General features: G+C 40.0%; 1 protein-coding gene across 1 annotated transcript in view; it reads left to right on the forward strand.

The window, feature by feature from the left end:
- The window catches only part of LOC308252652 (phospholipid-transporting ATPase ABCA3-like), a gene marked incomplete at both ends in the record, with an annotated part of 430,835 nt that overhangs the window by 22,068 nt on the left and 384,217 nt on the right, over positions 1-24,550 (forward strand). Inside the window, one exon of the mRNA XM_080677417.1 lies at positions 5,701-5,842. Within this exon, the coding sequence (XP_080533543.1) occupies positions 5,701-5,842 (142 nt within the window). The remainder of the gene's footprint in view (positions 1-5,700; positions 5,843-24,550) is intronic.

The raw sequence follows: 24,550 nt of genomic DNA on the forward strand, positions 1-24,550 counted from the left end.
CGACTGATGGCTGGCAGTCAGACATCCTTAGCACTGCTATGAAGGCAGGAGAGGCTCCTGCCATCACCGCTGCACTCATCAGCTGTGAGGCTGGCTTCTGGCTGAGCAGCACTCCCCCTGTGGGAATGCACTGACCACCAGGGGGCAGCTCTTGCATTGAGTGTCTGCCCCCTCGTGGTCAGTGTGCATGATAGTGGCTGGTCATTCTGCGTTCAGTCCATTTGCATGTTAGCCTTTTATTATATAGGACTAGAGGCCCATTGCACAAAGAGATTCGTGTAATAGGCCTTCCTTCCCTTGGCTTCCAGCACCGGTTTTCCTCTAGCACCTGGGACCCAGGCCTTCGCTCCAGCCAGAGTCTGCCATCTTCGTCTTCGCTGCAGACTCCAGCCGGTTCGTCTTCACTGCTTCACTGCAGATTCCGGCCAGAGTCTGCCATCTTTGCTGCAGACTGCCGTCTTCGTCTTTGCTGCAGACTCTGGCTGGATTCTGCCGTCTTTGTCTTCGCTGCAGACTCCGGAGTCTGCAGTTTGTCTTCACTGCGGCACTCTGCTCCTGTAGATCCCTTTGCCCCCTGCCCTCCCTCTCATAGCAGGCATCCTGCCCTGCCTGGCCACTCCATGCCTGGAGCAGCTGGGCGGTGCCATCTTTGGCCTTCTAATTTGCATACTCACTCTGATTGGCTGTGGGCATACAGAGGTATGGCTAACTTACATGTTTGTCTATTATTAGGTAAGATACTTTTTATCTTTTTATTCTTCTTATTATAGAAGACCCTTTAAAATTTCTTGTAATATTGGTTTGGTGGTGATGAACTCCTTTAGCTTTTCCTTGTTTATGAAACTCTTTATTTGACCTTCAATTCCAAATAATAGCTTTGCTGGATAGAGTAATCTTGATTGTAGGTTCTTGTTTTCCATCACTTTGAATATCTCTTGCCACTCACATATGGCCTGCAAAGTTTCTGTTGAAAAATCAATAGTCATATTGGGCACTCCCTTGTAGATAAGTAACTGCTTTACTCTTGCTGCTTTTAAGATTTTCTCTATGTGTTTAAATTTTTGCATTTTAATTATGATGTGTCTTGGTGTGAGCCTCTGTGGGTTCCTCTTGTTTGGAATTGTCTGTGCTTCCTGGACTTGTAAGTCTTTCTGGACTATTTCTTTCACCAGGTAGGGAAAGGTTTTTGTAATTATTTCTTCAAATAGGTGTTCAATAAATTGCTCTCTCTTCTCCTTCTGGCACCCCCATAATGTGAATATTGGTATGCTTCAAGTCCCTTGAAGCTCTCATTAATTCCCTTGAAACTCTTGTTAAGATTCTTGAGCATCCTTATAACCATTGTTTTAACTGTGTACCTAGTAGTTTGCTTGCTTCCATTTTATTTAGTGCTTTTTCTGGAGATTTCGCCTGTTCTTTCATTTGTGACAATTTCTTTGTCTCTGTATTTTGGCTGCTTCCCTGTGTTTGTTTCTATGTATTAGGTAGAGGTGTTATGACTCCTGGAATTGGTAGAATGGCCTTGTGTAGTAGATGTCCTGTAGGGCCCAGTGTATCAGCCTTCCTAGTCACCAGAGTGGGCACTCTAAGTGCAAACCTTTGTGGGTTATTGTGCACAGTCTTGTTGTAGTTGAGACTTGTTGTTGGTGTCACTGGGGACAATTGACCTCCGGGTCAATCGGCTGTGAGGACCAGCTTTGTCTATAGTGAAGAGCTGCTAAGAAGACTCCCTTATGGAGCAGGACTTGCTTCAGTGGGGATTTGGTGCTCACTGAGTCTGCCTCTTGAATATGTCCCTTGTGGATGTGTAGAGTTGTAATCTGGTTTGGTCTGAAGCTGTCCACCAAGTGCACTGGCTCTGGGGCCTCCTGGGAGGTGCAAAGTCAGCCACTACCTAGAGCAGTGGTCGGCAAACTCATTAGTCAACAGAGCCAAATATCAACAGTACAACGATTGAAATTTCTTTTGAGAGCCATATTTTTTAAACTTAAACTTCTTCTAACGCCACTTCTTCAAAATAGACTTGCCCAGGCCATGGTATTTTGTGGAAGAGCCACACTCAAGGGGCCAAAGAGCCGCATGTGGCTCGCGAGCCACAGTTTGCCAACCACTGACCTAGAGCCATCTGGTAAGAGCTACAGAGCCCTTTGCAGATGGCTGCTACTTGTATTGGGCTTGGAAGTGTCCAGGCAAGGCCAAGCTGTGAAGTAAGGCAGGCTGCTGCTAGTGCTGGGTCTGGGCCCTCTTATTCATAGGTATGGGGCACACTGATGCCAACTACTACTTTTTTGAGAGATTTTAGAAAAATCTGAAGACTGATCCAGGACAGGCCATTCATATGGAAAAGTCTCTGCAAACAACTTGGGTGGGTCTGCAAATTGGATGGGGCAGGGTTTCAGGGAATCACCAGGGTGGGGCGGACAGTGTGGGTCAGGCTGATGGAGACTCAGATATGGCTGCCAGACAGCTCTGTGACAGGAAGGTCCCAGCATAAGAACAATGACCCCTGCAAGTACCCCTATTTGGGAGAAAGCCATCTCCAAGTTCTTGCCCTGATGCCAGACAATCCAGTTCCTCCCTGAATGTTCCAGGTTCCTTTTAAGCCACCACCCCAGGGCTGGAGCTCAGAGGGAGCAAGTCTGACTAAGACCATGTGCTGGCCCTTTAAGAGGAACTGCTGGGTCTCCAGCAGCCTCAGTGTTACTCAGCCACAATCCCTGGTGGTTTTTAAAGCCTAAAGTTACAGGGACCTCTCTTCCCATCTCTGTAACCTGGGGTGGGGGTCTGATGAGGGGCTGGAACCCCCTGATTCTCATAGGTGGCCTCTGCAGTGGAGATATCCCTCCTGAATAAAACCACGATGCAGGTGGGTGTTGGACCAGCTCCTTCTGCACCTCTGTCCCTCCTACCAGCCTCAACGTTCTTTCTTCTTTGCTTCTCTATTTGTAGGACTTTCATTCAGCCAGATTTCAGGTGGTTCTGAGTGATGGTTGTTCTTTATTTTAGTTGTAATTTTGATGTGGTTGTGGGAGGCAGCAAGTATCGCCATCTTGGTTCTCCCAAGATATTTTTAAAAGTCCTACAACTCAATAATAAAGAGACAAGCAGCCCAGTTTCAAAGATAAACAAAATATTTAAATAGTTTGTCAGAGCAGATATATGAATGGCCAATAAAGACATGAAAAGTATGCAATGCCATTATACATCAGGAAAGTACAAACTTAAGCCACAATGAGACACCTCTACCCTCCATCAGGAAGGCAAAAATTAGTCTGACGATACTAACTGTTAGGATGTGAAGCCACTGTTGGTGAGACTATAAAATGGTATGATCAGATTAGAAATATGTCTGCCATTTGTTTGCTCAAATAAGTCTAACACACATCTATCCTATATGATTCATCAGTTGTACTCCTATGAATTTACTCTAAAGAAGGAAAACATATTTTCACAAAAGAGATGTGTAAGAATGTTCATAACAGCATTGTCCATATTAGCCAAATAATTATTGGGAACAGTCAGGTAATTTTCAACCGGAAAATTAATGACCTCTGTTATATTTACACTGTGGAATATTGCTCAGTGACAAAAATGAATTAACTACTGAAAAAAAGCAGTTATTCTTTCTGATAAAAGAAGCCTATGGAAAAGAGTATAATGCTTTTGAGTTTTATTTATATGAAATTCTATTACAGGCAATATTAACCTATGGTGAAATCAGAAAAAAAAATTTATCTCTGAGGGAGTGTGATCAGGATGAACTAGAAAGGGGCATGAGAAAACTTTCTGGGGTTGAGGTTCTTGTTTATCTTGTATGTGGTTTGGATTACAAAAACTATGCATTTGCCAAAATATATGTACAGTTAAGCAGATATACAGTTAAGATTTGTCCATTTTATTGTATCTAATTTTACCTCAAATAAGAACTATAAACAAGTATTTAATTCTAGTAAATGCTGAAGTATTTTGGTGGAAGTGTACTGATATTTCCAACTTCTTTGGCAATGCATCAAAGATTAGATATATTGATAAAATATAAACGACATAAGTATTATATATAAATGTATGGAGATGTATACATTTAAATTAATATGTTATATAGTATAAATTACATATGTATGCCTCATTTTTTATGTATACTTGTCAGTAAGTCTCTTTTTGAGCCATAAATTCATTCCTTTACTCTGCTCTTTGATGCTGTAGCTACACTTCTGTTTTTTTCAGCCAGCTCTATATAAGACTCTACTATTAAAGCACAGGACTTGGGGAAGAAATTTGAACTTTCCTGTTGGCTCTCTGTCTGCTTGTAGTTCCTATGAGTGACATCCCAGCAACACTTCTTTTTGGCAGCAGCACTTTCTTCCCATAGCAGCAGTCAAATACAGTTTGCAGATTGTCCAACAGCTTTCAGAATCAGCCTCATCACAGCCTCTCAAAGCTAACCAGCACCAGAAGGCTGGAGCTCCTTCTCAGAAATCTAGGTCCAGTCCCAGAGGACCTTCTTTCTCACGCTGGCTTGTGCATTCTCCTCAGAAGTTTGGTTTTCAGCCCCACAGGACTTCTCCTCTAAGTTTGCTAGAGGCCCGTTGCATGATATTCGTGCAAGAATGGGCCCCTGGCTTCATTCCCAGCCGCCCGGGGGCCGGCAAGTCCCCGCTCCCCGGCTGCCCAGGAGCCGGCAAGTCCTAGCTTCTGTCTGGAGTACCACTCCAGTAGCTCCCGCTGTCGCCGCCCTTCCCCTCATAGCAGGCTTCACACTGCTCTGCACCTGCATATGCAAATTAACCTCCATCTTTGTTGGGTTAATTTGCATACTCACTCTGATTGGCTCTGGGCGAAGCAGAGTGATGGTTAATTTGCATGTTTCTCTTTTATTAGGTAAGATAATTTTTAGTAATCGTAAACTCTTGCTTTTGTTCCCTTAGTCCTAGGGCTGGTGGCTGCTGTCTGCTGTTGCTACCTGATACCTTAGAATTTTCCTACCCTTTCTATCTAGTATGATTTCTATTTTCTGACTATACCTTGAACAGATACATAGCTCTCTATTGTGTTCATATACCATAGTTTATGCAGTCTCCTATTTATGAGCAATTGATTTCAATACATTTCCACCACAGATAACATTAACAACAAACTTGTACCTACCTTTTCTTCTTATTGTTGGAGATATATATTTCAAGTCTGTTCCTGGAAGTAGGATTGCTGAATCAAACAGTAAATGCATATGTAATTCTGTTATACATTACAAGATTCTCCATTACAGTTGTGCCATTTTGCATCCTACAAGCAATGAATTAAAGTGCCTTTTTGTCTGTAGCTTTGCTAACAGAATGTGTGGTTAAGCTTTTTGATTTTTCCAGTGTGATAGGTAAGAAAAATTATCTCTGTGGTTTTAATTCACATTTATTTCACATGTGACATTGAGAAACTTTTCATGTATTTATGGACCATATGTATATCTTGCTTTTGTGAACTGTCTGCATGTTGAGAGGACTTCAGATGTAGATGTGATTGGAGCATATATATTACCTTGGGAGTCACTGCCATTTCCAGGCATTCAGTATCATGTTGACATCAGATGAGTCTCCTCTTTCAAATCACATGGTTTTTTTTTATGTTCTTAACTGTCCTTTATTTCTAATATTTGCTTTTCAGTTTGTTCAGTTTTAAGCATAGTTTGTTTCCTATTGCTACTTCTAGGTAAAATATCATCTGCGTTTTGTTAGGGTACAAAGGACTATCTCATGGCCAAAACTGACAGGCTGGAAAACATCCTTACTCTTTCCTATTCACCCCTCTTCAGGACCCAGGAACCCAGAAGACAATGACGGAGGGAGTCCTGGTGAGTAGATATTTAAGCAAACTTATTTTATTATCCCAGTTGATACTAGCATATACATATATATACATACACACACACACATATACATACATATACACATATACACATATACACATATATACACACATGTATACACACACACACACACACATATATGGCTTTATTTGTGTATATACATATACAACTATCCTATATAGTAAAAGCCTAATATGCTAAGTGTCTGGTCATCCAGTCATCCGTTTAACCAATCAAAGCGTAATATGCTAATAATATGCTAAGGCTGCTCAACCACTTGCTATGATGTGCACTGACCACCAGAGGGCAGGCATTCAACTGGTCAACCAGTCGCTATGACGTGCACTGACCACAGGGGGGCAGATGCTCTGACCAGTATGTTAGCTTGCTGCTGGGGTCCGGCCAATTGGGACTGAGCGAGACAGGCCAGACTTGCCCTGGAGCCCTCCCATGGTCCCTCCCCAGCTGGCCAACCTCCCGCATCCTCCCCCAGTCCCGATCATGCACTAGTGGGTCCCTCAGCCTGGCCTGTGCCCTCTCGCAATCCAGGCTGAGGGATGCCCCCTGAGTGCACGTATTTCGTGCACTGGGCCTCTAGTACATAATAAGTTTGTTTATTCTTGTGGTAATTTTAAAAATTAGATTTATATTCTATGAAAACCACTTTTCAATCCCATATATTTGACAAACTTAAAAAATATACATGATATATCTATATCATGCTTTATTCTCTTTCGATTCTTATAGCAATATATCTATCTTTATATAGTTGTGGTTTAGTATTATGCTTTACAAATACACATATTTTCATTTGTTGGCATTGCTTGCCTATTTATGTCTATATATAATTTTATTGATTTGATCTAAAAGTTTTTACATTGTGATGGTAATTTTTAAGTCAAATTTTTCACTTGGTATATTATCATCTGTGAAAAACCCTTAATGAGGAATTTGCATTTACTGAATATGTTGAGATTTTATCTTTGGCAAATATTAAATAGAAGGAAAAACTACACACATTCTAGCATTAGCAACAAAAATTGGAAACAGCATAACCAGTAAGAGAATCGATGAACCTGTTAGGCAGTCATTAAAAATAATCTTTTATGATGTAATCTGTTGAGAAAAAAGTATTTAAATTGAATCTACAGGTACCTGCATAACTAGCTAAATGGAGATGAATAGGGTTATTCCAGGCAATGGAAGTAAACTCATGAACACATGTAGGACAGGAGGCCACATTCAGGGAGCTATATGGCCTTCTGTTTACTTTTTAATAGCTAGCATGGAGGGTGCACATGGGAGACTATTAGAGATGAGACTAAATGGAAAATAGGTCATTGAAGATCTAGTTTGTAAAGTGAAAAAGTATGAAATTTCTCCTGGAAATTATGAGAGAGAATCAGAACAATATTTAACATGAATAGGAGAAATGATATGATGTGGTAGTGGATGCATCTCTCCAAGTTTTTATTTGTATCTGAACACAAAAGTTTTGTTTTATACTGTTGCTGAACAAAGAATATTGTGACCTATGTTTTGCAATCCTATGTAATAAAAGCCTAGGTGGCGTCACACCCTCGTGCAACACCCTCGCTTGATGTCATCACAAGAGGGCCACCACAAGATGGCCACCACAAGATGGCCAGCAGGGGAGGGCCGTTGTGGGTGATCAGGCAAGCAGGGGAGGGCATTTGGGGGTGACCAGGCTGGCAGGGGAGGGCAGTTGGGGGTGAGATCAGGCTGGCAGGGGAGGGCAGCTGGGGGCGACTAGGCCAGCAAGGGAGGGCAGTTGGGGTGACTAGGCCAGCAAGGGAGGGCAGTTGGGGGTGACCAGGCCTGCAGGGGAGGACAGTTGAAGGCGACTAGGCCAGCAAGGGAGGGCAGTTGGGGCAACTAGGCCAGCAAGGGAGGGCAGTTGGGGGTGACCAGGCTGGCAGGGGAGGACAGTTGGGGGCGATTGGGCCGGTAGGGGAGCAGTTAGGTGTCAATCAGGCCATCAGGGGAGTGGTTAGGGGGCAGTCAGGCTGGCAGGCAGAAGCGGTTAGGGGCAATCAGGCAGGCAGGCAGGCGAGCGGTTAGGAGCCAGCAGTCCCAGATTGTGAGATGGATGTCCGACTGCCAGTTGGACATCCCCCAAGGGGTCCCAGATTGGCGAGGGTACAGGCGGGGCTGAGGGACACCCCCCACCATGCACGAATTTCATGCACCAGGCCTCTAGTTTATATAATTTGTATAATTAATAAGTTATTTCAGCTCGGCCGGAGTGGCTCAGTTGGTTGAGCATTATTCCATACACCACAGGATTGCTAGTTTGACCTGATCAGGGCTCATACCTGGGGTGCGGATCTGATTGATGGTGGGGGCATATGGAAGGCAGCTGATTGATGTTTCTCTCTCACATCGATGTTTCTGTCTCTTCCCTTTCATCTCTCAAAGCATGTCTTCAAGTGGGGATTTAAAAAATAGTATTTAAGAGAATGACTTGTTTTTCCTTGAACATTGGGATTTTATTTTGTCATCACTTACCAATTTTGGGTGGCATATTGCTTGAGAACAGGCAGTAGTATACTCTTAAGTTTCCTTAATACCACACTATTTCTGGGGGAATGTTATATATAGAGAAAAAGGATGAAAGACTGAACATTCAAATTAAGGAGAAATGACAAGACAAAGGGTACAAGCACTAAGAAGGATTGGAAGGAAAACAAGTAGGAAATTTAGATGTATATTATATGAAATGAGGGAGAAATGGAAAACTATGCCTAATATTTTATTTCAAATCCACAAAAGACCTTTTTGATGTTTTTTTTCCTTTTTTATTAAATTTATTGGGGTGACATTGGTTAATAAGATTATATAGGTTTCAAGTGACATTTCTGTGATGCCTGATCTGTATATTACATGGTGTGTTTACCACCTAATATCAAATCATCTTTCATCACCATATATTAGGCTCCTTAACCTCTTACCTCTGGTAACCACAATACTGTTGTCTATGTTGTTTGTTCATTTGTTGCTTTCAGTTTTATACCCCACATATGAGTGAAATCATCATATGGTTTTTAACTTTTCCTGATGGACTTATTTTGCTTAGCATGATATTCTCAAAGTCCATCTGTGTTGTCACAAATGGCAGTATTTCATTTCTTATTATGTCTGAGTAGTATTCCATAATATATATGGACCACATCTTTATCCAATCATATATCAAAGGACAGTTCAGTTGTTTCCATATCTTGGCCACTGTGAACAATACTACAATGAACATTGGGGTGCACATGTCATTGTGAATCTGTATTTTCAAATTTTACCTAAAAGGGCATTTTCTGGGTCATATGGTAAATCTATTCTTAATTTTTGAGGAACCACCCTACTGTTTTCTATAGTGGCTATACCAGTCTACATTCCCACCAGAAGTGAATGAAAGTTCCTTTTTCTTCACATCCTCTCCAACATTTATTATTACTTGTCTTATCCTATATCCTATATAATAAAAGGCTAATATGCAAATTGTCCCCTCAGGAGTTTGACTGACTGGGAGTTCGATCACTCACTATGACACCAGGGGGATGCATGGAACCAAGGAAGGCCTCAGCCGGCAGCTGGCAGCCTACCCGTACACAAATTTCATACACTGGGCCTCTAGTCTATATATATAACAGGCTAATATGCTAAGTGTCTGACCATTCAACTGGTCGCTATGACGCACACTGACCACCACGGGGCAGATGCTCAACGCAGGAGCTGCTGAGCTGCAGTGACTTGGCAGTGGCGGTTCTTAAGTGATGCACCCCAAAACCAGAGAGGAGGGAATCCAATTCCTCACAGGAGCCACGGATTCCACCTTCGGTCATGGGTTATGTTGTTGCTGGGGCACTTTCAGCCCTGAATCTGGTTTACTGCACGCTTGCATTTGCATTTCACACCCTGTACAACAGCAACTTTGCAGAGTCCCCTCTCGCACTCCGGGACCCCTTGGGGGATGTCATAGAGCCAATTTCAACTTGATCCCTGCAAGCCAGGCCAAGGGACCCACCTGCCAGAGGGACCCCACTAACTCCGCCGACGTCCTTCAAGCCACAGCACTGCAGGTGCTGCCAGCTGGGGAGGGACTACGGGAGGTTGGCTCCAGCGCATGTCCGGCCCACCTTGCCCAGTCTTGCCCTGCCAGCCACCTTCTAATTAATTTCCTTTCAATGTGCATGAATCCATGCACTGGGTCACTAGTTTATAATAGCCATTCTAAAGGTATGAGATAATATCTCATTGTAGTTTTTTGTTAATCCTCACTCAAGGATATTTTCTCTATTGAATTTTAGGTAGAGTGGAAGGGAGGGGGAGAGACAGAGAGAGAAACATCGATGTGAGAGAGACATATCAATAGGTTGCCTCCTGCACGGCTTGGGACTGAGCCTGCATCCGAGGTACGTGCCCTTGACCAGGATTAAAGCCAGGACCCTTCAGTCCACAGAGTGACGCTCTCTCTACTGAGTCAAACCAGCTAGGGCTCATTGTAGTTTTTATTTGCATCTCCCTAATAGTTTTGAAGTTGAGCATTTTTACATAGACCTGTTGGGCATTTGTATGTCGCCCTGAGAGAAGTGTCTGTTCAGGTCCTCTGCCCATTTTTTAATTGGATTATTTGAGTTGTATGAGGTCTTTATACATTTGGATATTAAACCCTTGTCAGAACTGTTGTTTGTAAATATTTTCTTCTATTTTGTTGGTTGTCTTTTTGTTTTGTTCACTGTTTCTTGTGCTGTGCAGAAACTTTTTAGTTTGATGGAGTCCCATTTGTTTACTTTTTTCCTTTGTTTCCCTTGCCCTTTGAGATATATAATAAAAAATAATACTGTCACCGAAACCGGTTTGGCTCAGTGGATAGAGCGTCGGCCTGCGGACTGAAAGGTCCCGGGTTCGATTCCAGTCAAGGGCACATACCTTGGTTGCAGGCACATCCCCAGTGGGAGGTGTGCAGGAGGCAGCTGATCGATGTTTCTCTCTCATCGATGTTTCTGGCTCTATCCCTCTCCTCTCTCTTCCTCTCTGTAAAAAATTAATAAAATATATTTTTTTAAAAAATAATAATAATACTGTCTTTGCTCCATTGAATGCTCTTGCCTCCTTTGTCAAATATTAATTGACCATAAAGATGTGGATTGATTTCTGGGCTCTCTGTTCTGTTCCATTGATCTATATGCCTGTTCTCGTTTCAGTAACAGGTTGTTTTGATTATGATGGTTTTGTAGTATAGTATGATATCTGCTACTGTGATCCCTCCAACTTTGTTCTTCTTTCTCAAGATTGCTGAGGCTATTCGGGGTCTTTTTCAATTCCATACAAATTCTGGATTTGTGAAGTATGCCGTTAATATTTAAATAGGGATTGCATTGAATCTATAGATTGCTTTGGATAGAATGAATGTTTTAATTATGTTAATTCTTCTAATCTGTGAACATGGTATATATTGACACTTGTTTGTTGGTTAATTTTATGCCTAGGTACCTTATTTATTTTGTTGCAGTCATAAATGAGATTGTTTTCTTGGTTTCTCTTTCTGAGAGGTTGTTATTGATGTATAAAATACCACTGGACATTAATTTTGTATCCTGCTACTTTGCCAGATTCATTCATTCGATCTAACAGTATGTTGGTGGAGTCTTTAGGGTTGACTGTGTATGATATCATGTCATCTACAAATAATGGCAGTTTTATTTCCTCCTTTAAATTTTTTTGACTTTTATTTCTTTTTGTCTGACCACTGTGGCTAGGACTTCCTGTACTATGTTTAATAAGACTGGTGAAAGCAGACATCCCTGTCCTGTTCCTGACAAAGGAAATGCTTTTAGTTTTTGCCTATTGAGTATGATGGTGGCTGTAGGTTTGTCAAATATGACCTTTATTATGTTGTGGTATGATTCCTCTATTCTCACTTTACTGAGAGTTTTTATCAAAAATGGGTGCTGGATTTTGTTGAATTCCTTTTCTGCATCTATTGATATGATCATGTGGTTTTTATTCTTTATTTTGTTTATGTGATGTATCACATTGATTGATTTACAAATATTGCATCATCCTTGTATCCCTGGAATAAATCCCTCGTGCTCATGTGTATGATTTTTGTAATGTATTGCTGGTTCCAATTTGTTAATATTTTGTTGAGGATTTTAGCATCTTTTTTTCAGGGATAATGGCCTATAATTTTCTTTTTGTATAGAGTCTTTGTCTAGTTTTTCAATTAGGATAATGCTGACCTCATTAAAAAAAGCTTGGAAGTCATCCTTCATCTTAAATTTTTTTGAATAGTTTGAAGAGAATAGGTGTTAGCTATTTGAATGTTTGGTAAAATTCACCTGTGAATCCATCTGATTCAGGATTTTTATTTCCTGGGAGTTTTTTTTAATTACTCTTTCAATTTCATTAGTTGTTATCCATCTATTTGGTTTTCTCATTCTTTCTGATTGAGTTTTGGATACGCTATTTAAATATTTATTTAATGATTTATAATTATTCAATATTTTCACATATAGTTTTTATATATGTATTATTGTTTCCAAATATTAAAAGTACCTTTTCCAATTTATGATTTTATCCATTCTGTTCTTTATTGAACAAAAATCTTTACTTTGACATAATTTGTCATTTTTTTGCCATGTGGTCTCTTCTTTTAGGTTTTCATTTAAGAAGTCCAACACTACTCCTAAATTCATAAATATTCTCCTACTATTTCTCTTTTATGGTCTTTCCTTTTATAATTTTGTTGTTAATCTATGACAAGTTCACATTGGTATTTGGTTTTGGTTAGAATTCAATATTATTTTCCTTCCCATAGAAAAAATAATCTGTCCTAAAATTCTCTTTCTCCATATTAGTCTGTCTATTCTTACACAGATGTCATATTATTATTAACAATTATTTTTGGTTAGAAATAGCCTCCAAGAAAATCCAGATTATGAAATTTAGCCAACAAGGACTTTTAAGATGGCTATTTTAACTATTCTCATTGAAATAAGAGAAAATAAGTGCTCAATGAAATAAATGATTTTCTTCAAATCTCAGCCAATAAATAGAAATGATAATAAAGAAGTAAGACACTAAATATAGAATTAGAAAATACAGGACAGGTTTAATAGCCAAATTGAGATGACAGGAAAAAGAGGAAATGACATGTAACAGTAAAATGTACCCAATTAAAAAAATAAATAAAAATGGAGTTACAGTGAAATGTGAGTAAATAAAAAATTCTAACATATGTGTTACTGGAGTCCTCAGGGAAAAGGAGAAAAGAAGGCAGAATAAATTAGGTATAGAAAAATGGCTGGAAGAGTCATATTTAATTAAAGACAATAACCATAAAGTGACTGGAGCAGATATCAAATAAAGAGGGAATATGCAAATTGACTGTCACATCATAATGGTCAAGATGGCTGGGCCCACAGTGGAGGCAGGGTTTCTGTAACACAAGATGGCTGCGCCCACAGCAGAGGCCAAGTTCCCATAACTAGCCTTAAACAAGCAATCACCAAGGACCTGAGGCTGCGTGACACTGGGCCGGGACAGGGGACCTCAGGTCGTGTCCCCCACCCAGTGGAGCTTGAGGGGGGACCTCAGGCCATGCCCCCCACCCGGCAGGGCTTGACGGGGGACCTCAAGGTGTGCCCCCAGCCCTGGCCCAGGCTGGGGGAATCTCAGGCCACACACCTCGCCCCGGTGCTGGGCCAGGGGACCTGAGCCCTGCCCTCCACCCAGCGGGGCTTGATGGGGTGGAGCCAGCCAGGTCTGGATCTAGCCCAGTGGGGGTGGGGCTGGCTGGGTTTGGGTCTCGCGCGATTTCGAGGCAACACATGGGTGAGCGGGGACTTGACTCTGGTTCCTAAGGTGCACCCCAGACTCTGACAGGAGGAAGATTTTCATATACATTTTACTAATTTTCTTTAATCTCTGACACTTCTATTATAAAGGGCAAATAGCAATATTAAAATATTTTCTGTAATTAATTCCCTTTTAATATGCACAAACTTCTTGCACTGGGTCACTGGTATACCTATAAGATAAAATAGGTTTTAAGAAACAGGCCCACCCTGGCTGGTTTGGCTCAGTGGATAGAATGTTGGCTTGTAGACTGAAGGGTCCCTGGTTCGATTCCAGCCAAGGGCACATGCCTGCATTGCAGGCTCGATCCCCAGTAGGGGGCGTGCAGGAGGCAGCCAATTGATGATTCTCTCTCATCATTGATGTTTCTATCTCTCCCTCTCCCTTCCTCTCTGAAATCAATAGAAATATATTTAAAACAAAGAAACAGGCCCTTTCAGTTTTATATCTCACATATTAATGAAATCACATGGTTCTTAACTTTTTCAGTTTGACTTATTTCACTTCGCATGATATTCTCAAGGTCCATCTATGTTATCATTAATGGCAGAATTTCATCTTTTCTTATGGCTGAAAGTAACAAATGAAAAAACAAGAAAAACTAATAGACACAGACAAAATATGGTGCTTACCAGAGGGATAGTGGGTGGGGGCAGTGAAAACAATTAATTAGGAAAACAGCAGGTACTGAATATTTAAGCTCCCAGAGGAACAATTAATGAATCATTTTTAATCTTTATTATTATTGCTTACACTATTAAAACTGGACAGCTTCACCCTTAATCTGTTCAAGGAATAGGAACACTGGCATTTCTCAATTTATCTATCTATCTATCTATCTATCTATCTATCTATCTATCTATCTATGTAAATAATAGAGGAATATGCAAATTAGCCAGGGCACCATAACGTCACTACCGAATAGCAGGGATCTGAGGCTGCATAGCGCCTGGTGAGCCAAAAGACCTTAGGCCACATTCCCCGCCCCATGGGACTTGATGGGGGACCTCAGGCCACCCCCCCCCCCGCCCCAGTGCCAGGCTAGGGGACATCAGGCCATGCCCCGGGCCCCAGTGCTGGTCAGAGGACCTGAGGCCGCACCCCCCGCCCTGGCGCCGGGCCGGGAGAACTCAGGCCATGACCCTCTCCCAGTGGGGCTTGACAGGGGTGGGGCCGGCCGGGTCTGGGTCTCCTGCATTTTCAAAGCACGTGCAGGTGGTGGGCAGGGACTTGACTCTAGGTCCTGCAGCGCACCCCAGACTCTGACAGGAGGGAGATTTTCATATACATTTTACTAATTTTCTTTCATCTCTGACACTTCTATTATAGAGAAAGGGCAAATAGCAATATTAAAATATTTCCTCCAATTAATTTCCTTTTAACGTGCACACATTTTGTGCACCGGGCCACTAATCATTATATAAAATGCATATCTCTTCCCAAAAAGGAAATGGCCTTTTGATATTATACTAAAAAATAATTGTTGTAAACAATTCAGACATTTTCATATTTTTGCATGTGGCTTTCCAATTTTTCTAGCACCCTTTATTGAGGAGGGTACTCTTTTCATCATCGTATGTTTTCATTTTTTTTATCTAAAATTATTTGCCATATACATGTGGTTTTATTTCCTGGCTCTCTGTTCTGTGCCATTGGTCTGTGTGTCTGTTCTGTCTGTTTTGCTAATGCCATGCTGTTTTTTGTTTGTTTGTTTTTTGCAGGAGTATTTATTTTTTTAAATTTCTTTATTGACTAAGGTATTACATATGTGTCCTTATTCCCCCATTACCCCCCACCTCCCATTCATGCCCCCACCCCCCTGTTGTCTATGTCCATTGATTAGGCTTACATGCATGCATATAAGTCCTTTGGTTGATCTCTCCCCCTTACCCCCACCATCCCCTACCTTCCCTGAGGTTTGACGTTCTGATTGATGTTTCTCTGTCTCTGGATCTGTTTTTGTTCATCAGTTTATGTTGTTCATTATATTCCACAAATGAGTGAGATCATGTGATATTTATCTTTCTCTGCCTGGCTTATCACTTAGCATAATGCTCTCCATCTCCATCCATGTTGTTGCAAATGGTAAGAACTCCTTTTTTACTGCAGCGTAGTATTCCATTGTGTAGATGTACCACAGTTTTTTAATCCACTCATCTGCTGATGGGCACTTAGGCTGTTTCCAAATCTTAGCTATGGTGAATTGTGCTGCTGTGAACATAGGGGTGCATATATCCTTTCTGATTGGTGTTTCTGATTTCTTGGGATATATTCCTAGAAGTGGGATCACTGGGTCAAATGGGAGTTCCATTTCTAGTTTTTTGAGGAAACTCCATACTGTTCTCGACAGTGGCTGCACCAGTCTGCATTCCCACCAGCAGTGCATAGGGGTTCCTTTTCTCCGCATCCTCGCCAGCACTTGTTTGTTGATTTGTTGATGGTGCCATTCTGAAAGGTGTGAGATGGTACCGCATTGTTGTTTTGATTTGCATCTCTCTGATGATTAGTGACTTTGAGCATGTTTTCATATGTCTCTTGGCCTTCCTTCTGTCTTCTTTCGAAAAGTGTCTATTTAGATCAGTTGCCCATTTTTTGATTGGGTTGTTTGTCTTCTTTTTGTTAAGCTGCATGAGTTCCCTGTAAATGTTGGAGATTAAACCCTTATCATTGATATCATTGGCAAATATGTTCTCCCATGCAGTGGGCTTTCTTGTTGTTTTATGGATGGTTTCCTTTGCTATGCAAAAGCTTTTTCTTTTGATGTAGTCCCATTTGTTTATTTTCTCTTTAGCTTCCATTGCCCTAGGAGCAGTATCAGTGAAGAAATTGCTTCGGCATATGTCAGAGATTTTTCTGCCTGTGGATTCCTCTAGTATTTTTATGGTTTCTCGTCATATGTTTAAGTCCTGTACCCATTTTGAGTTTATTTTTGTGTATGGTATAAGTTGGTGGCCTAGTTTCATTTTTTTGCATGTCTCTGTCCAATTTTCCCAACACCATTTATTGAAGAGACTGGTCTATATGTCTGTTCTTGTGCCAGTACCAGGCTGTTTTGAGAACAGTGGCTTTGTAATACAGCTTGAAATCTGGTATTGAGATCCCACCTACTTTGTTCTTCTTTCTCAGGATTGCTGTGGCTATTTGGGGTCTTTTTTTATTCCAGATGAATTTTTGGAGAGTTCTTTCTAGGTCTGTGAAATATGCCGTAGGTATTTTAATGAGGAGTGCATTGAATCTATAGATTGCTTTGGGTAGTATGGACATTTTAATGATGTTGATTCTCCCAATCCATGAATATGGTATGTTCTTCCATCTGTCTTTTTACGTCTTCCTCTATCTCTTTTTTCAGTGTCTTGTAGTTTTCCGGTTAATGCCATGCTGTTTTGATGATTGTTGCTTTGTAGTCTAATTGAAGTCAGGGAGTGCGACACCTCCAGCTTCATTTGTTGTTGTTGTTTCCCCCCCGCCTCAGGATTGCTTTGGCTATTTCAAGTTTTTTGTGGGTCCATGAAAATTTGTTGATTTTCCAGATCTTGGCTTTTGTAAATAATGCTGCTATAAACAGGGGTGCATGTATCCTTTCTGATTGCTATTTCAGAATCTTAAGGATATATACTCAGAAGAGGGATCACTGGGTCAAAGGGCAGTTCCATATTTAATATTTTGAGGAAACTGCATATTGTTTTCCACAGTGGCTGCACCAGTCTGCATTCCCACCAACAGTGTACTAGAGTTTCTCTACATCCTCTCCAGCACTTGTTGTTTGTTAATTTGTTGATATTAGTCAGTCTGGCAGGTGTGAGGTGATACCTCATTTTAGTTTTAATTTTCATCTCCTTAATGATTAGTGACCTTAAGCATTTTTTCATATATCTGTTGGCTATCTGTATTTCCTCTTTGGAGATGTGTTTATCCAGATCTTTTGCCCATTTTTTAATTGGATTGTTTTACTTTTGTTAAGTTGTATGAGTTCCTTATACATTTTGGAAAGTATCCCCTTATCAGATGAGTCATTGGCAAATACGTTCTCCCATGCAATGGGCTCCCTTTACATTTTGTTGATACTTTATTTTCTGTGCAGAAGCTTTTTTATTTTTACAGAGTCCCATTTGTTTATTTTTCCCTTTGTTTCCCTTGTCCTAGAAGATGAATCAGCAAACATATTGCTATGGGAGATATCTGAAATTTTTTTGCCTATGGTTACTTCTAGGATTTCTATGGTTTTGTGACTTACATTTAAGCCTTTTATCCATTTAGAGTTTATTCTTGCCTTTCTTTCTCCCTCCCTCCCTCCCTCCCCCTCCTCTCTTTCCTTCCTTCTCTCCTTCCTTCTTTCTTTCTTTCTTTCTTTCTTTCTTTCTTTCTTTCTTTCTTTCTTTCTTTCTTTTTCTTTCTTTCCTTCTTTCGTTCCTTTCTTTCTTTCATGTACCTGTCCAATTTTCCCAACACCATTTATTGAAGAGAACTACCTTTATTCCATTGTATGCTCTTGCCTCCTTTGTCAAATATTAATGGGTTTGGGTGGACTTCTGGGTTCTCTCTTCCGTTCCATTGATTTATATACCTGTTCTTGTGCCAGTACCACACTGTTTTAATTACAGTGGCTTTGTAGTATAATGTTATAACTGGTATTGTGATCTCTCCTACTTTGTTCTTCTTTTTCAAGAGTGCTGTGACTATTCGGAGTCTCTTTTGGTTCTATATAAGTTTTTTGAGTATTCATTATAGATCTGTGAAATATGCTGTTGGTGTATTATTAGGGGTTGAATTGAATATATAGATTGCTTTGGGTAGTATGGGCATTTTAATGATGTTAATTCTTCCAATCCAACTTCTTTGTATCTTCCTCTATTTCTTCTTTCCTTGTACTGTAGTTTTCTGAGTTTGGGCCTTTTACCTCATTGGTTAAGTTTATTCCTCAGTATCTTAATTTTTGTTGCAATGGTAAATGGGATTGTTTTTTAGTTCCTCTTTCTGAGTATTTATTTATTTATTTATTTATTTATTTATTTATTTATTTATTTATTTATTTTTATTTTTTTAATTGTTTAAAATATTACATATATTAGTACATATATCTCCTTTTTTCCCCCATTGACCTTCTCCCAGCCTCCCCTACCCCTGTCGCATGTCCTCATCCCACCGCCCCAGTGTCTTGTGTCCATTAGTGTGCTTTTATGGATGCATACAAGTCCTTCGGTTGATCTATTTCCCTCCCTCCACAATACTCCCCAGCCTTCCCGCTGTAATTTGACAGTCTGTTCCGTGCTTTACTGCCTCTGTATCTATCTTTTTATTCATCAGGTTATAATGTTCTTTATTTTCCATAAATGAGTGAGATCATGTGGTATTTTTCTTTCATTGCCTGGCTTATTTCACTTAACATAATGCTCTCCAGGTCCATCCATGCTGCTGCAAAATGGTAAGAATTTCTTCTTTTTTTATAGCAGCGTAGTATTCCATTGTGTAGATGTACCATAGTTTTCCAATCCACTCATCTGCTGATGGGCATTTAGGCTGTTTCCAAATCTTAGCTATGGTGAATTGAGCTGCTATGAACATAGGGGGTGCATATACCCTTTCTGATTGGTGTTTCTAGTTTCTTGGGATATAATCCTAGAAGTGGGATTACTGGGTCAAATGAGAGCTCTATTTTTAGTTTTTTGAGGAAACTCCATACTGTTCTCGACAGTGGCTGCACCAGTCTGCATTCCCACCAGCAGTGCACAAGGGTTCCTTTTTCTCCGCATCCTCGCCAGCACTTGTCGTTTGTTAATTTGTTGATGGTGGCCATTCTGACAGGGGTAAGATGGTACCGCATTGTCATTTTGATTTCCATCTCTCAGATAGTGACTTTGAGCATGTTTTCATATGTCTCTTGGCCTTCCATCTTCTTTCGAAAAGATTCTCTTGAGGTCCGTTGCCCGTGTTTTTATTGGATCATTTTTCTTCCCTTTATTAAGTTGTATAAGTTCCCTGTAAATGTTGGACATTAAAACTTTATCACTGATAACATTTGCAAACATGTTCTCCCATACAGTGGGCTTTCTTATTAGTTTGCTGATTATTTCTTTTGCTGTGCAAAAGCTTTTTATTTTGATGTAGTCCCCTTTGTTTATTTTCTCTTTAGCTTCCATTGCCCTAGGAGCGGTATTGGTGAAGAAATTGCTTCGGCATATGTCTGAGATTTCTCGGCCTGTGGATTCCTCTAGTATTTTTGTGGTTTCCCATCTTATATTTAAGTCCTGTATCCATTTTGAGTTAATTTTTGTGTATGGTGTAAGTTGGTGGTCTAGTTTCATTTTTTTGCATGTCTCTGCCCAATTTTCCTAACACCATTTATTGAAGAGACTGCCTTGGCTACATTGTACGTTGATGCCTCCTTTGTCAAATATTAATTGAGCATAGTAGTTTGGGTCGATATCTGGATTCTCTATTCTATTCCATTGGTCTATATGTCTGTTCTTCTGCCAGTACCAGGCTGTTTTGAGAACAGTGGCTTTGTAGTACAGCTTGAAATCTGGTATTGAGATCCCACTTACTTTGTTCTTCTTTCTCAAGATTGCTGTGGCTATTTGGGGTCTTTTTTTATTCCAGATGAATTTTTGGAGAGTTCCTTCTAGGTCTGTGAAATATGCCATTGGTATTTTAATGGGGATTGCATTGAATCTATAGATTGCTTTGGGTAGTATGGACATTTTGATGATGTTGATTCACCTAATCCATGAACACGGTATGTTCTTCCATCTGTTTACGTCTTCCTCTATCTCTTTTTTCAGTGTCCTGTAGTTTTCCATGTATAGGACTTTTACCTCCTTAAGTTTATCTCTAGGTATCTTAATTTTTTTAGTGCAATGGTAAATGGGATTGCTTTTTTAGTCTCTCTTTCTGTAAGTTTACTATTGGTCTATAAAAATGCCATAGATTTCTTGGCATTAATTTTGTATCCTGCTACATTGCAGATTTCATTTTTTAAGTATATTAGTTTTTTGATAGAATACAGTATCATGTTATCTGCAAATAAGGACAGCTTTACTTCTTCTTTTCCAATTTGGATGCCTTTTATTTCTTCTTGTCTAATTGCAATGGCTAATACTTCCAGTACTATGTCGAACAGGAGTAGTGAGAGTGGGCATCCCTGTCTTGTTCCTGTTCTTAGGGGAAATGGTTTTAGTTTATGCCCATTGAGTATGATGTTAGCTGTGGGATTATCATATGTGGTTTTTATTATGTTGAGGTATGATCCTTCTATTCCCACCTTGCTGCGAGTTTTTATAAAGAAAGGGTGTTGGATTTTTTCAAATGCTTTTTCTTCATCAATTGATATGACTATGTGATTTTATCTCTCAATTTGTTTATGTGATGTATCACGTTATTGATTTGTGGATACTGTACCATCCTTGCATTCCTGGGATAAATCCTACTTGGTCATGGTGTATGATATTTCTGATGTACTGCTGGATCCAATTTGCTAGAATTTTATTGAGGATTTTGGCATTTATATTCAAGAGGGATACTGGCCTGTAATTCTCTCTCATTGTGTTGTTTTTATCTGGTTTTGGTGTTAGGGTGATGCTGGCTTCATAGAATGAGCTTGGAAGTGTTCCTTCCTCTGGAATTTTTTGGAATAGTCTGAGGAGGATAGGTTTTAGTTCTTCCTTGAAAGTTTGGTAAAACTCCCCTGTGAAGCCATCTGGTCCCAGGCTTTTGTTTGCTGGAAGCTTTTTGATGACTGCTTCAATTTCTTCCATAGTTATTGGCCTATTGAGATGTTTAGATTCTTCCTGATTGAGTTTTGGAAGGTTGTATTTTTCTAGGAATATGTCCATATCCTCCAGGTTGTCCAGTTTGTTGGAATAGAGCTGTTCATAGTATTTTTTAACAATCCTTTGTATTTCAGTGGGGTCTGTTCTTATTTCTCCTCTTTCATTTCTAATTTTTTTTTGTGTCCCCTCTCTTTGCTTCTTGGTGAGCCTGGCTAGAGGTTCATCAATCTTGTTTATCCTTTCAAAGAACCAGCTCTTGGTTTTGTTGATCTTTTGTATTGTTATTTTGGTCTCAATGCCGTTTATCTCCACTCTGACCTTTATTATTTCCTTCCTTCTGCTTACACTGGGCTTTTCTTGTTGCTCTCTTTCTACCTCTTTGAGTTGTAGGGTTAGGTAATTTATTACCATTGTTTCTTGTTTTTTTTTCAGTAGGCTTGTAGAACTATGAACTTCCCTCACAAGACTGCCTTTGCTGTGTCTCATAGATTTTGGATTGTTGTGTTTTCATTGTCAGTTGTTGCCGTGATGTTTTTTATTTCTTCTTTGATCTCTCTGATAACCCAGTCATTGTTTAATAGCATGCTGTTTAGTCTCCATGTGTTTGATTTTTTTTATTGTTTTTATTGTAGTTGATTTCCAGTTTTATGCCACTGTGATCTGAGAAAATGCTTGATATGATTTCTATCTTCTTGAATTTGAAGAGACTTTGCCTGTTACCCAACATATGGTCTATCTTTGAAAATGACCCATGTGCACTTGAGAAGAATGTATATTCTGTAGCTTTGGGGTGAAATGTTCTGAAGATGTCAATTAATTCCATCTGGTCTAGTGAGTCATTTAGGATTGATGTTTCTTTGCTGATTTTTTGTTTAGAGGATTTGTCCAATGGTGATAGTGGGGTATTAAAGTCTCCTACTATGATTGTATTGCTGTCAATCTCTCCTTTGATATTCTCCAGGAGTTTTTTTATGTATTTGGGTGCTCCTGTACTGGGTGCTTATATGTTTACCAGAGATATTTCTTCTTGTTGGATTGCTCCCTTTAGTATTATGAAGTGGCCTTCCTTATCTCTTGTTATGTCCTTCACTTTGAGATCTAATTTGTCAGTTATAAGTATTGCTACCCCAGCTTTTTTTTCATTTCCATTCACCTGAAAAACCTTTTTCCATCTCTTCACCCTCAGTCTGTGTACATCTTTTTTTCTGAGGTGGGTTTCTTGTAGACACTAGATATATGGGTCGTGTTTTCTTATCCAATTCATTACCCTATTCTTTTCATTGGTGTGTTCAATCCATTTACATTTAAAGTTATTATTGATAGGTGCTTATTTGTTGCCATTTTTATTCTTTACACCTGTGTTCCTTCTTCACTTCCTACTTCTTTTTTACAGCAGACCCTTTAGCATTTCTTGCATTGCTGGTTTGGTGGTAATAAACACCCTTAGTCCTTTTTTGTCTGTGAAGCTCCTGATTTCACCTTTAACTTTGATTGATAACCTTGCTGGGTACAGTATTCTTGGATTCAGACCCTTCCTTTGCATGACTTTGTATATTTCATTCCATTCCCTTATGGCCTGTTGAGTTCCTGTTGAGAAATCATTCGCTAGTCTAATGGGGGTTCTTTGTAGGTAACTTTCTGTCTCTCTCGGACCACTTTTAAGATTCTTACTTTGTCATTGGTGTTTGCCAATTTAATATAATGTGCCTTGGCGTCAGTTTTTTGGGGTTCATTTTGCTTGGGACTCTGTGAGCTTCTTGGATTTGTGTGGGTTTTTTCTTCCCTATATCAGGGAAGTTTTCTGTCATTATTTATTCAAACAGGTTTTCTATTCCTTGCTCAGTTTCCTCTCCTTCTGGAACCCCTATTATGCAGATGTTGTTTTGTTTGGTGTTGTCCCAAAGTTCCCTTAGGCCAGCCGTGGGCAAACTACATCCCGCGGGCCAGATCCGGCCCATTAGGCTGTTCTATCCAGCCCGCGGAGCCAAAAGAGCAGAGTGTTCTCTTGCTCTCCCCTCTGCTCCTTTACTTTGAATTTATATTATTTCACACAAACACTCCATCCATGCTTTTGTTCCGGTCCTCCAGTCCAGTTTAAGAACCCATTGTGGCCCTCGAGTCAAAAAGTTTTCCCACCCCTGCCTTAGGCTGTCCTCCTCCTGTATAATTTTTTTTTTCTAGAAGCTGCTCTACTTGGTATTTTTTTCCTACCTTGTCTTCTAGCTCACTGATGTGGTCCTCTGCTTCTTAGTCTTCTCTTGATGCTTTCTATTGAATACTTTACAGCAGTGATGTCATTTTTCATTTCTTCTTGGTTCTTCTTCATTTCCTCTTGGTTCTTACACATATTGTCAAATTTGTCTTCCATTCTTTTCAGCCACCTTATGAACATTTCTCTGAATTCTTTCTCTGGCCGGTTGCTTGCCTCCATTTCGTTTACTTCCTTTTCTGGTGATGCCTGCTTTTCTTTCATATGCGGGCTGTTTCTTTGTCTCCCCATGGCCTCTCTTCTCCGGGTGTCTGGCTATGTAGTTCTCTCTCTCCTGCATTGATTTAAATGCACAAAATACAACACAACAAGGTACAATGCACAAGGCACTGAACATAAATGTATTCACGATATTAATAACCCCAAATAAAGGTGACCACCAGAGAAAGACAAATTAGAGTATAGGAGCGAAAGAAGAAGAGAAAAAAAAAGAAAAAAAAAGGAGTGCAGTAGTGAAATTGGGAAAAGTAAAAAAAGTAAGAGAGAAAAGAAAGAGAATATGAAAGAAGAGGGGAACAAACTATATATATGGGGAGAAAACTCCAATAGAACAGCCACTAATACCAACAAATCCCAGCAACTAGTACCTGGAGATGAATACAAACTACAAACAACAACTAATATCAAGCGAGGCGAGGAAAACAGAAGCAAAAAAACAAACAAAAACAAAACAACCAAAAAAAAGAATAAGCTAAATAATCTCACAAACAAGCATAAAAAATTGATATAATCAACAATCAAGCAAACAACAACAAAAGGTCAGAGAGAAAAACAATTTTTTGG

The sequence above is a fragment of the Plecotus auritus genome (genome assembly GCF_963455305.1).
Source record: "Plecotus auritus genome assembly, chromosome: 7".
In the NCBI taxonomy this organism is placed as follows: Eukaryota; Metazoa; Chordata; class Mammalia; order Chiroptera; family Vespertilionidae; genus Plecotus; species Plecotus auritus.